This window comes from Limulus polyphemus, unplaced genomic scaffold (assembly GCF_000517525.1).
Source record: "Limulus polyphemus unplaced genomic scaffold, Limulus_polyphemus-2.1.2 Scaffold906, whole genome shotgun sequence".
Taxonomy (NCBI): Eukaryota; Metazoa; Arthropoda; class Merostomata; order Xiphosura; family Limulidae; genus Limulus; species Limulus polyphemus.
Genome location: NW_013666516.1, coordinates 381,167 through 397,629, shown reverse-complemented (window position 1 = coordinate 397,629; position 16,463 = coordinate 381,167). Strand labels below are relative to the sequence as shown.

Below are 16,463 nucleotides of genomic sequence, written 5' to 3'. Positions count from 1 at the left end.
TACGAAGTTACGGAAAATCAATTAAAAAAAACGGAGACGTAACAATATAAACCCCTGAAAACCAGTGTAAACTTATCTGAAGACGGAAGTCTTTCGAAACGTCATTTTTTTATCTGTGCTACTTTTGTAAATTAATCTTCCGAGACTTACTGCACAAGTGTTACATTGTACTAGGCAGTTGCTACTCCATGTAACCTTTGTTTGTTCAGCTTAATTTTATTTTCCCTTTTGTTTATAAGACTCTCGCCAGTGCTTAGTATTTGTTTATGTTTGACATAAATGAGCAAGCTTGATTTTAAGCGTGAAGTGAAGTTAGCAGAGCATTAAATCTATTGTTAGAGTTGTTTTTGAGTAAAATTATTTTGCTAGTGAAATCCAAATAAGAACTTTGCTTCATAGTGATTGTATCTTAACTTAACTTGGGGTTATTTTTATTTAGTGATTTCATTTTTATTTAGGTTAATTTGCAAGGGGGAGCGCAAAGACTAACAAAAGCGTTTTTCTATTACATTCTTCATCAGCTCTTGCTGGTTCTGCACTTTTTATTTTAAAGCAAATACGATTACTTTTAAATTGTTTTGTGTTAGTAGTGTATTTTTACTGTATTTTATTAATTTTGGTCACCATTATTATATCATTTTGTGTGTGGATCCGTGTCTTGTCTAGATCTTTAATTACGACCTATATGTTACAACTCGTCGGGAAAGATGCACCCAAACCAGCGATCTGAGAGCCTCTTGTTGATCAGTGGGTTTAATTTTTCTTCTCTGCTGGTTATCTGAGATATACCAAACCAATAAAGTATACATATATATATATGTTGTGGAAATTTCATATGTGCGCTAATATGTATATATAATAAAAATTCTGCGCCTCTTTACTAGGTAGCTCGAAAAGTAAGGGTTGGAACACCCTGAATAACCACTGTCATATCTTTTTAAGAGAGGTCATCTCTTCCCCCGGCCTTATAGTGAATAGAGGACTGCCATCGTCACTACAGTTGTCCACCACACATGTTATTCACTCAAGCGATGTTTCCTCTTATTCAGGGCTAGAATTCTTATATTCTGCTAAATGTTAAATCCTCGTTTGTGTGGTGTGTTGTCATAACAACAGTATCATCTCCTAAGACCTCTCGAATATGAGGTCACATTTGTCAACATTTCCGAGCTTGGGCCATGATAGCGAATATTCTACACATCATGCTGGTTATGCAACTACGCCTCTGAGAGACAGGTGTATAAGGATAAGTGAGACATGTCCATCCACTGCCTCTCCTTTATGGCTACTCCGAAAGGAGTTATCCAGTGAGGGGCATCAAACGTGCTGGATGCTGATCTCCAACACAACTAGTTTCAGAAGATTCACAATCAGCTATTACGTCTTGGCAGCTTCCCACTTGCATTCCCAAGCTTAGCTGATCAGCTGGAGAATTACTGACTTTACAAATAGTACCCGATGGGCAGAGGTGAATTAAAAATTCTTGGGGTCCTGGGCATAAAGAATATTGGGTCCCTCACATACATCCCGCGTCCAATTAAATCAGAAACTTATAGTAAAAACTTATGAAGAAATAAATCTGTATAATGTTTACACACTTTGTATTAATAATATAACAAGTCAATTCGCAATATGCTATGCTTAAATGCAACTGCATAATTTTGGATTACAAACAATTTCCTAAGTTTCTAACAATAATTAACATAAAGGACTGAAATTTTGCTTCCATAATACTCGCTCTCAATATCAGTTCACATCCCATATTATCTACTAATACCCTTGTGTGGCCTTCGGTAATTTTAAGTATTTTGTATTGTTTTTATCTCAATATTTATGTAAGATGACAGCGACTTAGAAAGTAACAACATTTTCTTGGAATCAAGCAATTTTATAATTATATACTATAAGTAAAATTAATCGTAATGCAATATTATGACAAATACTCTCAGGCTTTTTGAAAATAACACCTTTTATTTTTTAATGGTCCTTTTAATTTTGTGACGTCATTTTAGCAGAATTACTGGAGTATGGAGGTGTAGGCTCAACGTCAAAATAAGATTGAAGGTTTAACTTTATATGCCAGGTCTATATCTGGTATATAATTACATCACGTGTTAGTGAATATAATTATTAGAGTTAGGAATCTATAAGAAATCTAAATATCGTAGAGATACTCTTATTGACACTGTGACAGTCGTAAGTTCATATAAATTGTACTGTTCTTATTGTAGTTGAAACAACTGGGATAAGATTTGAGCTTCTGATTTTCGTTTGTTTTTTTAACGAATAACACCGATAAAAAAAAAACTCGTGTAAAAAATAAAATTTAAAAATCGACATATATCCAACAAACACCGGAACAACATTGGAATTGTGAAATGGTTTCACAGTTAACGTTATTTTCATTTCTCATTTCAGATAGTGATACAATGCCCTTCCTTTTTACCTGTAAGTTGTATTACTATTAGTTGTAATTGTATTTACAGAGACTATTACTTAGTAGTACAACTTCTGTTGAGTCGTTTAGAATAACTTGTCCCCTGGTGGGGCAGCGGGAAGTTTATTGACTTACAACGTAAAAATCCGAGGTTCGATTCCCCTTGGTGGACACCGCCAGACACTCATAAGATAGCTCAATGTGGCTTTTCTCTGAAACTGAATAATTTCATTTAAAGTATAAATGCACTCCAACTACCGAGGGTAGCAACAGTTAAACTAACATAGAAGTAATTCTTGTAATAATTAAGTTAGGTAATATAATTTAAAGTAGATCCTGTGTAGAAAAGAAATATAAGAAAAATCTGAAAAAATAATCTTGTAGAGTATATATAAAAACATATTAGAAAGCAAGATTTCCATTTGGTGCTGGCTTTCTTTTATATTATCTCTAACTAAATGAATAGTAAGGCTTATTTAATTAAACTAAGATTTTAATCACTACAGAAGCAGGACTAACTGGTCTTTAAGTTTAGTATTGGGGCAACTCTTATCAACCCTTTAAAAACAGAAATAATATTAGCAACTCACCAGTCTTCAGGCACCTGCTGTTGTCCTTTGAAATACTAAAAATGAAAGAGGCTCACATATGTGACTTTTGATCTACTTTAAATCCTAGGGGAAAACCTTGTTTAGTCCCAATGCTTTAGTTAAATCTTCTTTCTCTGTTATAGTCATTAAGGATTATAAAAAATATCTAATTTTTACATATTTCCATAAAGAAATTAATGGATTTCTTTACTCGAATTATACACTTGTTAGATATTATTTGAATAGGTTTTCAAAATAGAAACTCTTTCAAAGCAGGATTGTTTTAAATCTGGTATTCCTACTCATTAAGATAAAAGGATTCCCATAATGAATGCTTAACATAAAATTATTTTGTCATATTTTGAGATTGTAAAAAATAAGTAGTCATCTTTATATTGTTTGCGTTCTCTCACATAGTGTGTCTGCATTTTCATTTTCTTATTATTCAAGTTATTAACTGTAATTTATCTTTTCCCATACACTGATGAAACAGTAAGTTTTTAAGATATTAAGTTAAACTATTCACATACTTTTTTTCAGCTTTTTAGATTGATATAAAAATCAATTTTTGTGAAATACATTAAGATGACATATATATATATATATAAATGTACAGGTACATTTACCTTTTGCTTTAGACATGTGACTTACAAATTTTTTAATATAATCACAAATCTGACCTTGTGTAAAATTTGATAAATGACAGATAGTGCATTGGTCTTAAGAAAGCTTGTTATATACAGGATTATGAGGCAAATTGATTAGAAATGATACAGTAAATGTCTTGGAATAAATGGATCTTAAAATGTTTTTTTCCTTTCAGGATTATGAAATGTATTCTGAATGGATATCAATTTCTGCAACTACTGAGGCAGAAAAGCTACGATGGAGTGTTTTGAATAAGTTTCCAGGGGCAGCTGGAAGAGATGTTGTGATAGCTGTTGTGCGTCCTCTTGTAACTACACTAGGAATCAACACAGGACATTGTGAACATAGTGGTTTGTTGTCAGACAAAGAGGTACAATGGACTATGGAAGTAAGTTTAAAGTGAAGGTATTGAATACTAACAAAATAAAATTTATGATGGGTAAAATATAAATATCTTAAATGTACAGGAATAAAGAATTTTCAGCTTAAAGGACTATCATCTTTAGCTCATGTACTATATAATATTCAAACTCTTGATTAGGTCCTTCACCAGTCACACAACAATTAACCTCACGTAAAATTCACAAGGTGCTGTCAGGGTCAGTGAAACAGATGAATCTGTAGGTGGTCCAAAGTTTAAAGTATTTTGGATGTAGTCATAGCCTGTATATGTAGACATGACTAAAATCAGACATTCAGTCTTTCCCAATAGGATGCATGTCTGATTTTAACAAAACCTGTGTATAGCTTTACTATCAGCAATATTTAATGGAAGTCTCTGTAAAATTTCTGACTGATTGTTCATATTTTTATTCAATTTATTTGCACTTTAACATACTCTGAAGCATAAACAGTAGTTAACTCTCTCGCTACAGGCTCCGTCGAATCATCTGAGTTCATGACCCCAAATTTACCTTTATATTTTCGATACCGTAATTTATAATATATTTTGTGTATCTTTACAAAATTGTGCAAGCTTTCAGTGGTCATAAAGAGTCATTTGTAGACAAAAAAATCTGAATTTTTAATGAAGTATTTTCACTAAACATTTCTCCATGAATATATGGAGTCAAAGTGTTACTGCTCCAAGTGCAAATGATTTTCGTGTTAAGATTAAAAATACTTCTCTTCATCTGAAAAATCTCAAATTTTATTTGCATAATCTTTAAAACTTCTTAAATTAATATCAATTGTTTTTTTCAGTAAAACTATGTATTTTATCTGTTATTTTCTCTACAATAACTTTGTATGAGGTTGGTCAATTTGAATGACCTTGTAACCACCAAAAAGATTTTTAAATAAATCTAAGTTACCCTTTTTTTCTAGAATGACTTCAATTTGTAACATGAAACTACATTTGCTTATCCTAAATAGTTTTAAACTCTTAACAGTATACATTTCTTTCTACTTATGTTTTATTGCCCTTTGTATTGTGTGTAACTGATATTTCCACTATAATATTTGTAAACTACTTGGCAAATGTGTAGCTCACATTACCCTATTGAATTACATAATGCATTGGCCACTCACGAGTTACTCACTAATGTACTTCATGAAAAATTATTATTATTATTTATTTTACCTAATCTAACCTAAAAGGTTTCCGATTTTTACATTTTAGTTAATTCTATAATAATAATAATAGATAAAGAATACACATGAAGAACAAGAAATAATGTACTTACCTGGGTCATCTTTTTTTGCCTGTCAACTGTTAATGACACTTAACCCTCTTTTTTTTATGTACTAATGGTACTACTACACTAAATATTTTTTTATTTAATTGAATAATACACCTAAGAACACAGAATGATAACATGTAAAAAGCAGACAATATCTGATAACTAAGAAATTGTGTGACTAGCTGATTTGGAACAATTTTCTAGGGTATGTGCAGTGCACAGAATATGATTTTAAAATGGATTTTTCCTCAGGAGTGACATTTACAACCAACATGTTTGAGTAAAGTTTTTAGTAGCTCTTCAGTAATTTCTTGGTTTATCAGTAATTTGCATCATTTTTTTTTTTGCTGGGGGTTTATTTCCAACTAGGGAATTTCATTAAATGTTTGTGTTTTTGCAACATCTTCATCTGTTTGAACTCTCTTTGGGGGAGGCAAATTGACAACATCACACAGTTCAGGCATTTTGACTTGGGTTCAAACCTAAAAATCAGAGAAAAATGAACTATATTTATCTGCTGTAATAAGTTATAAAGACAAAGACATTTTCAGTAACTAAAATGGAGACATTTACAGTGAATATTCAACACAGTTGGTGTTTACACATTGTCTTTCTTAAGATATATAAGCACATATCGTATAAAATTCATGAGAAATAACTGTGCTTATAAAATATCATTTTGCATAAATATTATGCACTGCAACTTATTATGTTCTAATATTTAATATTATTTATTTTAGAAATGGTTTTAAACATGCTATGTATAGTTGAAGTTCTCACTCATTTTTTCCCTTATCTATAGAATTTACTCACCTAAGTAGAAATTTTTTAAATTGCTAATAATAACATCAGACCCTTAAAATCTTTGTTTCCTACAAAAATTTAATAGTGTTAAAGTCTTTGAGACAATCAGCTTTTGTCATTTATTGTTAATATGGTACTATGTTTTCAGTTTGCATCAAAGTGAACAAATCACAGTCTTGTGAAAGCCACATACATAAAATGTGGAGACTATACAAATTTTAGTGTAGATTGCAGTTGGATATGGTTGAGTTTGCAGTGGTATGCACTTTTAATAAATGAAAAATCCTTTACAAGAAAAAGTTAGCCTACTGAAAATACGCTTTCATGTCCTAAAAACAATATAGATGTTCACATTGTTTTTTTGGCATCGCTTATCTGATCTTTGACCTCCTCTAAAGCTCTGGAGAAAAACCTGTTTGGCCCTGATATTTAAACTATTTTTAATCTCACAATCTTTCTAATTAGCACCAGGAGATTAATATATACAATAGTTTAGGCAAATCCAATATTATCCATAAAATGAACAGGGTAGAAATATTGCTAATATCTTCTCTTGTCAAAATAGAAGAGGTGAAAATGTTTAAAAGCTCAGTCATCTCTTAATCTTCAATAAAAGCTTTCCCGTCATCTTCTTTTAAGGGCCAATCCCAATTTTAACATTTTGCTTCTCTTTAACATAGTTAAAAAACAATTGCTTTTAATTTTATCATTATCAACTAGGTGTTCCTCATAAGCTCTTCTAAATTTCCTTTTTTTTAAAAACCTAAATCCCTAGCTTTTTTATAGTTATGTAAATCTTCCCACTTGTGTGTCAGTTTCAACTTCTTAAATTTATTGCATTTATTCCTGATGTTCTGGTTAGAGAAAGTCACAAAGCACTGCTGACATTAAATTCTTGGGAATTTCTAGGTGTATTGAGGGTGATGAAATAATATTACAAAATGACTTAATCGGTTGATAAGTTGAACATGTATTTGGGAAATGACCTCTAATTATGATACCTGAAAAACATTGAATTTGGGTTATCATGATTTGGATCACACATTTAATACAGATGGGAATCCACTTAATAGCATGATTGAATAATAGAATTGTAGCATGATGGTGGATAAACTGCTCAAGCCATCAAAGGTGTACTCTGTTAATACTAGTAAAGCTAACAGAATTTTAAGTTGAAATTTTACAAGTCAAAATAGGTAATTATCTCTGTCTCTACACAAATTGCAGTGTGTGAACAAACCATGCATTTGTATCTTCTTGTAATATTTATTCTGAATTTATTTTTTATCCTGTATATGTTCAGGTTTCACATAACACATGACAGAAAATGCCATCATGTTGATTTCATTTCATCTACCTTTGTTATTTTCCATTAGATAACACCTGTTCTGTCATTGAGGGTTATTGCTGCAATACTGAATGTTGTGCAAGGATGTCAACAGCAGTGATCTCCAATGATAATTTGGGTGATATCTTAGGGTTACAGCCAAACCTATGTTTCATTGAAAATGACCAGCCATGTGGGTAGTGATAGTCACTCTGGATAAATGCAGAATTTCTTATGAACTAAGAAATGCTGAATTTAGTCATTTTCATGCCATGGATGGATTTTGAACAGTTGAATGTAGAGAATCCTGATAAAAGTGTTTGTTTTACATCTACTACAATGAAGAATTCTCATTTTTTATTTCACTTGTGTCTACTCTCTATTTCACTTATTCTCATGACCTTGTTATTCAGAGGTTTAATATTACTTTATAATTGGCATCTTAACCAAATTTTCCTGTTTTTAACCCTCTGTGCACAGTTTTAATCCATTGTACCAAGCCTGTATTGGAGAATTAATGTTTACCATGAATTTTGTAATTCAAGATTTACTTTGTGTATCTTCACAAAATTTGGTAAGCTCCTTTTAAACATTAAAAGTATGATGTACAAGAAAAAATATTGATTTTTAATAAAGTATTCCAACTGAAGATTTGCCTCTGAATTTACTTCAGTCATTCTGACTCAGAATCTAATAACCTTTAGAACCTCATAAATGAAAACTGAAAGTTTTTTTTAGTCAGAATTCATATTTTATCTGTTATTTTCTTTGCTCTAACATCATATGGGCTAGGTCCATTTGACCAATTTTTTAACAACCAAAAAAACTAAAACATAAATCTAAAGTACCCCTTTTTTCTTTATAGAATGACTTCAAATTGTAACAGAAAATTACAAATATTTATCCTAAACAACCTCAGGCTTCTAACAGTTTACATCTATTTTTTATTTAGTTTTATTGTTCTCTGAAAAGTGTCTAATTACTATGAATAACATTAAATATCATTCAATCACCCAGCTGGATTGATAGTGTAGGGTAAATAAAATTTCAGGTTATATCATGTGAAGTCTAACTACAAATGTTCCTCATGCATTCCTCAGGGCAAAACATTTTATTTATTTTTTCCTGTCAGTTTTTTATATAATTTAATAAGTGTTTCATTTTTAAGTTTTAGTTATTTTATTAAAAATATATATCAATAAATAAAACATATACATAATAAATGAGAAATTTAGTTCTTACTCTAGAATTGAGGCCTTTTGCTTTCAGATGCTGGTATTTATTAACTCTGCCTTTTTCTCACTAAATTGATTGTCCAAAAAATAAATCATGTATTTCTAAAATATGCATTTTAAAACACAAATAATAATTCAAACAGTAAAATAGAATGCATCAAAACTACTGTAATTTGTTTGCCTTTCTAAATGATGTATGATACAAAAAGGTTTAAAAATTTTCATTAGTTACTTTGATCTTAACTCAAAATATGCTTAAGAAATGGTGCCTTTTATTGAAATAAATTAACATAAAGTCTTCACTTTCGTGTAGTTCACAAAATAGCCTTTCTATTGGTTATAAATATGTACCATTGACATTTAAGGAAGAATGATTACATATTTTCAAAAGCATGAAGATTTTAGTGAAGCTTCCATGGTGTTTATAGCAAATTTATTGATATCTCAGAAAATAAAGAAAGTGAGAGGTTCATATTTCAAATTCTACAATTGGTGTATCTAACTGGTGGACATCCTGAAACACACATAAGTTGTGTGGTATTACATAACTTATATTAAAGTTTAGATTACAAGCATGTTTTGTTGCTAAGTTTATTGACATACATTGATAGTAAAGTTATTTAATTACATTTTGAATGCAACTCTGTAAAAGTCATGATGGGCACTTTGACCCCACACTACACAGAGAGTTAAGAAGACCTATCTCATATCTTTAAAGTCAACTTGATATTACCTGAATTTATCACGGAATGGATAGGAAGGAGTAAAAGTCATGATGTGCACTTTGACCCCACACTACACAGAGAGTTAAGAAGACCTATCTCATATCTTTAAAGTCAACTTGATATTACCTGAATTTATCACGGAATGGATAGGAAGGAGAAAATTTTGGTGTTGTTATTGCAGGATATTGTATGACAAAGTTTGCTATTTCTTCCAAAGTGTGCACTGCACTTTACTACTTGAACTCTTGTGCTTTAGGTTTAAAAAGGCTCTCAGTTGAAGGAAATGTCATTTTCCACAACTAGAAGGTTTTATGACCAAGAGGTAGAGTCAATCACTGGGAGGAGATGTTTGTCAGATTCAGGACAATTTCTCTTCTGGATATAGGACTTTCATTAATGCAATCAAGTTCATGACGTCTATCTCTCTACAGTTGGGCCCGGCATGGCCAGGTGGTTAGGGAGCTCAACTCACAATCTGCGGGTTGTAGGTTCGAATCCCCGTCCCACCAAACATGCTCGCCCTTTCAGCCGTGGGGGTATTATAATGTAACGGTCAATCCCACTATTTGTTGGTAAAAGAGTAGCCCTAGATTTGGAGGTGGGTGGTGATGACTAGCTGCCTTCCCTCTAGTCTTACACTGCTAAATTAGGGATGTCTAGTGCAGATAGCTTTGTGTGAAATTCAAAAAACAAACAATCTCTAAAGTTGACTTCTCAGATAGATGAGCTGCTGATATTTGGTACAACAAGAACAGCTGTTTATATGCTTCCTTTGAGGATCAACTTGAATGCAAAGGAAACACGGATGATTGAGGATCATCTAGATGGTGTGGCATTTGGCAATTCTGAAACTAAGTGGGACAGTCTGTGTAACATTTCCAGTGAGTGAGAAGGTGAGCACAAAATGCAAAGTGAATAGATCATGGGGAAATGGTGAGCCTCTCCAAGCTAGGTGGTGTAATGCTGAAATAGTCATTGATCATGGCTGGGGTCATGAATAGATAATGGATGAACTGCCAAATACACATCATCATTGTGCCACTCTAGAGGAGGGGCCTATTGCTCATCAGAGAGTTGGAGTCCAAGGGAGACCATACAATGCTTTGCCTATAGTGTCATGCACATCTTGGTCAGATGATGGCAGAAAGCTGTGAAAGAGAATGTGGCTTCAATCATGGTTCCTATGAATGAAGCAAAACAAACCATTCCATCTAAAGGTACAGGAAAAAAGGATTTGAACCATTTGTAAAATGTTACAAACAGATAACTGACTGAAATAGATGGACTTTGTAACAGGCCATCAAACACTTGGTTCTAAATTTAGATGGTCTGGCCCTAGACTTGAATGATTTGCAACTAGAGTAATTCCTCAAGCAGAATTCAAGGCTTAGAAGAGAGGTACCACAGAAAGCTTCACCATTTACATGAATGCTCTGTGCTATTTTCATGGTGAGACTTAACCTTCAATGGCCCCAGTGGATCATGAGGATATCCTCATTGACAAGTTTGTGAAAGGGCTACCCATTGAGATGATGCAGTATCACTAGGTAAGAGTGATCTTCTCACCCTTACTGAAGCAGTTCCTGTCGTGATGATGTATGAAATGGTAACTTCAAACCAGAGAGGAAGAAGCTACAGTGGATTTTGTCTTGGACAGTTCCACCTAGCCACCCATATTACACTAGATTTGAGCCAGTCAAGGGTGAACTAACCATCCATACATTCTGGCATCTAGTGAATATACAGGGCTGTCCTTGCCCTTCCGTGATTTAAATGTTGCAAAATATGACACTGATACCTCTACCAGGATGTTGTCCTGGAAGAGGGGAGCAAGTTGTCTGCTTTGAATGTGGAACATTGGGTCACATTCAAGTGAAGTATGTACACCTTGATGATGTTAGAGAAACACGTATTTCAATTTAAGACAAAAAACAAAGCTTTATAACTCAAGTGCTTTTGAAAGGTAGACTTTTCTTCATTGGAGGCAAACTATACCTTGGCAAACAGCAAGGTAAACAAGACTATCAGTTTTGACTGACAGTGAAAAAGTACAGGAAGAACCAACAGCAGATGGATTGTCTTACCAACTTGTGAAACTCTGTCTGTTCATTAAATTTCCTGATTTTGGACACTGTGGGAGTTGAGACCATTTCTGCCATAGTGATGAAAAGCCATACAGTATGAGATTTCACTAGTGAATGAATGTCACAATTAACATTAAAGGATTTTGTGGAAGATCAGCTGAAAGACCCAAATCTGGTATGTGTACTTCTTGCAGTGCACCAAGGTAAAGCATGACAGGCTCAGATTGAGGAATATAGCAATGACAAACATAACCTGTGACACTTGTACAAGCAGTTATGACTACAAGAAGGTATGTTGTACCATTGTTATCAACCACCTAACAGTGGTTTCTGACACAATACCTAACCACCTGTCACATCGAGCCTAACATGATTCAATGCTGCCCTTTATATGTGAACTTTTTCACTTGCCACTAGCCTTGAGGCTCCCACCAAATCTCGTGCTTCCACATGATATTGCTGGCAGTAAAACAGGAGGCAACTATTGTATTTAGAGGTGGTAAACTGTTTTAATGTTAGAAGAATGAAAAACTGTTACTATGTAAAACAATATCCCGTATAACGAATTTCACAAACTGAAATATTTGAAATTGATAATTAGTGGACAGATTTACCATGTTACAAAGAGCTACTGAAACTGTGACTAAATGTAATAAGAGGTGAGTTGTATTATTTTCTTAAGCTATTGAGAGGACTTTTAATGGGATAATAATCATTACTAGGACATGTTTTGTGTTACATAACTAAATAAAGTGCTAAGTGTCAGAATATTCTCAAATTATGAACTTAAATATTTTGAGGAGATAATAACTACTGAACTATGAGAATAAAGAGACAATGCCTAAGTATAAAAAACAGGTTAATTGTATTGTTGTCAAGGTTTTGGTTATTAGCAGGTTATGTTTGTGGGAAAGTCGGTGAACTAGACTGCCATGTTATTTGGCAATAAGCTGTAGTATATAGACAAACTTCTGGCCAGACATTTCTCAAGAATACTCAACATTGGATTGAACAATACAGATGTACAATCATGAGTAATGTCGATAAAAATGTGCACTTATGTGTACATGATAAGCTGAAAAAAGTGAAGTTATTTTTGTGGGCTATTCACATTAAGTTCTGAACAAGATTGTTGTGAACCAGTAATCATAAATTTCAAAGTAGATTTGATCTTTATCTAGTCAGTCTTACTTAACCAATAGTCTTTCATTCTTTGAAGTTATGCTATTTTTGTGAATCACTTCTTCTTGGGTGAATGTTTTAGGCCTGTTTGTCTGATTTTGGCTTAGTGCTTTTCCTTTTTGTAATTCAGGTTGCTTAAAGTTGGGGTTGATGTACATATATGTCATGTAGTCCACATGCCCTAGCCACAGTGTTTATGTTACTCTAATTTTGTTTGTGTTTAAGTGATCCTCAATCTCCTAATGCCAAGGACAGGGTATGGAACCTTGGCTGTCTAGTTGAGGTTGGGTAGATACATAGCCATGGCTAGTTGTTTTTCTTCATCATTATATTTTGGAAAATTGTCCCTTGACTTGCCATTTTTCCTCATGTGGGTATCAAGGTTTTGTTTCATAGAGCAGCTTTTCATCTTAGGGAGCTGAATGTTTTCCTGTCTGTTTTGTGCGATGGAGGATGATTCGAACTTGTGCCATTTTTTATTATGGATTAAACCTCTCAGAATGAATTAAGTTTGTGCACATCTTTTTTTTTCCCCTGTGTCAGGTTCATTTCCTCCTCATGGGACGAAGAACATACCTGTTCCAGAAGTAGTGTTGTGCCCCGCATATGTGCTGTAATTTCATCTCTGAGCACACCAGTTATTTTTAGGCAGTTGCTTTCCACTTGGATTCACTGTTAGGTGCCTACACCAGCCTCTCCACCTTTTGAATGTGGGATTCTAGCTTCGTGTGAGAGGAGGTAAGACTGTATTGGAAGTTAAAATTTTCTTACACTGAAAATGTATTTCTGATAGGTACTTACTTCCTCTCACATACTTTTCACCCTTCCTCCTCAATGCCGGTGTGATTCATATTAGATCATTCCAATCTCGAAAGTGAGGATTGAGCAGGAAAATGAGAGGGAACTATCTGTGTCAATATACATGGCACAATACTATTTGAGGGTGGTCGCATGCTATATACATGTTCAAAAGTGGCACAAAATATGTAGGGTATATTGACCGGTGCAATGAGCATTAAATTTTTTTTAGCAGTGTATAGGGGGCAGAAAGAAGATTAAGATAGCTTTCTTACACTTTCTATTTTACTGTGTAATGTCATGAATAAACTAAGTAAAAGTAAAACCAGAAGAGCTAATTTAAAATAATTTGTTACAGCAAAAATACCTTATATATGTAATACAAAAATACCTTATATATGTAATACAAAGGCTTTTTGTTGTTATTTCTATTTGATATTTTAAAGGTTGTCTGCTTTGGATTAAGCCTACCAATGTTAGAACATGAGGCAATTCGAGATTGTGTCAGTGTTTACTGTGAGTGGTTCCTGGCTCTTACTAAACCTAAAGCTTGTGTTCCAAAACCAGTATGTGAAGACCCAAACAACTATGTTAGAAGAATGCTTCATCATTTGTACAATCTCTTTGTTCCCAGGTCTGAGGAAGGTATGCTACAACATTAAAAAAATATCAATTTACATAGAATATATTTTTTGTAAAGATAAAATAATTCTTGCACTTCTGTATAGTTAAAAGAAATAATTACTATAAAATATTGTACCATTTTACATGGTTTAAAAGTTTTGTTATTTACCAATAAAAAGTGTGTATGGAATGTCCTGTGTTATTATACAAGATATTATTATTAGAAGCAATTATGATGTAATCTATATATAAAGTGATTAACTTTGATATAAGTTATTGATTTCTGTTATTTTAGTTACAGCTTTGTGTCTCATTCTTACACAAGTTATGTTCAGTATGTAAAGTGATATGTGCAAAGTAAATTTTTAATTTTTTGAAAGTGGCTTTCTATTTCCCCAGAAGCCAAAGGAATAGGCTTTGGGATGCCAGGATAGCCTTTTTTTTTAGTTTTTGTATGTAAGTCTATAAATTTTATTAATAGACTTTATGCAGAAATTGAGTATTTTAATTTTTTGTAATTATTATTCAAGCATGAGATAAAAAAAAAATTTCCATAATTATTTACTTTAGAGCCACTATTGGCAGATCCATGCATATTCTATATACTGATTTTATAGTACTGCTATGTAAAGATTTTCTAATATTTTATTTTCCTGTTGCAGCTTCTGATATAAACAAGCAAGCTGTGTTGTGCCATAGAGTTCTAAGAACTATTCAGTATGTTGCAGCAGAATCAACCATTATTGAGCGAGAAACCTGGGAATCGTTGTTATTATTTTTGCTAGCAACAAATGATATGTTGCTTGCTCCACCTGTGGTGAAAGGTAATATTGTTAAAAGTAAAATTATCTTTATCTTCTAACATGAAAGAAAGGTTTACTTTTATTACATAAATTTTTAATATTTACATTTATTCACAAATATTTATTCTCCAACCAGAAAGGATAGTATTAGTTTTTGTTTAATCAATATAAATAGATTAATGGTATAAATATACTTTAAATTCAACACAACATCTGTTTTGTCTTTATTTCACTTCTGAAGATGTTTTTCTCCTCAATTGTTGGTAGCTAAATAAGCAGCAGGATAGTATGGTTGTGATGAGTATGTTTGCATGTAGCTGTATCAATGCTGTTCTCAGTGGGTAGAGTTAGGGCACACCTCAACAAGCTTTCAGTGACTTTCTGTATATACATTTTAGTGTGGAAAGTAGAGTAAAATCTGACTTGTGAGCACTTTGAACTAAAGTCATCATGATGCAAATCATTAACATTATTCCATGGTGATAGTAAACTTTCCTTCATATCTTTTATTTGTATAGAAACTAACATAGATACAAGTCAAAACAGAAATTAAAAATTAATCCTGAAATGAGACATGCTTCTCCTTCTACATGTTTGAGTCATAGCATATGATCTGTTTTATCTGGTGCAAACATATCTGTTCTTTACATGGCAATAAATGCCTTTCTTTTTTGGTATCAGCTTCACTCATTTTCCCACTGACCTTCTTGCTCGTTTGAGTTATTATTCATGGCATTATGGTGGTAAAGTTGAAATGGCTGTCTAACTCAAACCAATCATGAGATTACTTATCTGGTTCAGCCAGTTCTTTATAATCTTGCTTTGTATTGGTTCATAAGAAATATATTTCATTCATCAGTGCAAGTTTCAGTTTTAATGCTAATTTAACATGTGGAGGGTAGTTTGATTATTTTGTAGGATTTTAAAACATTACTTTGCGAAAGTGAAGTGTATGTATTTTTTGGTAAAAAGGTTTGCTTTCATGCACTCTTTATTATATTGAATTTTAAAACTTTTGCTATTTAAGATACTGTTATGACAGCGGAAGTCACATGATGCTGAGAGCATGTGCGCTGGAGTTTCTGGAAGGATCATGAATTTTCCTGGCAACTCTAGTTTGTTCGAGGTTCCCTCTTTTTTTAGTATATAAGCCTGGTGAGAAAAACCAGCGCAATTGCATAGATAGAGAGATATGCAGATAGATTGAAGATAGAGATAATTGTGTCAATCAAACAGGAGGCACCGTAAGTAAAGTGTGTGAATCACTGTGAATTATAGCGTGTGTGTTATAAAAGTTGTTAAGTGTATTACAAAATTGTATCAAGAAAGAATAAACTAGTTTTAATTAAAAAAGGACTTGTGTCGCTCAAGTTCCTCGGAAAGAATTTATACCAGAAATTAAGGAAATTATCAAACAAGCAGATAAGTAACAAATTGGTGTCAGAGAGTGGGTCCGAAAAAGAAAAAAAAAGATGGAAACGAGAAGTGGCAAATCAAACTACAACTTAGATTTGATGGCAGTGA

General features: G+C 32.8%; 1 protein-coding gene across 1 annotated transcript in view; it reads left to right on the top strand.

The window, feature by feature from the left end:
- The first annotated feature begins 2,430 nt into the window (after nucleotides 1-2,430).
- The window catches only part of LOC106461152 (ral GTPase-activating protein subunit beta-like), a 64,262-nt gene continuing 50,229 nt past the window's right edge, over nucleotides 2,431-16,463 (top strand). Inside the window, exons 1-4 of the mRNA XM_022388018.1 lie at nucleotides 2,431-2,448; nucleotides 3,851-4,063; nucleotides 13,959-14,157; nucleotides 14,799-14,960. Coding sequence (XP_022243726.1) covers nucleotides 3,860-4,063; nucleotides 13,959-14,157; nucleotides 14,799-14,960 — 565 coding nt within the window. The 5' untranslated portion in view covers nucleotides 2,431-2,448; nucleotides 3,851-3,859. The remainder of the gene's footprint in view (nucleotides 2,449-3,850; nucleotides 4,064-13,958; nucleotides 14,158-14,798; nucleotides 14,961-16,463) is intronic.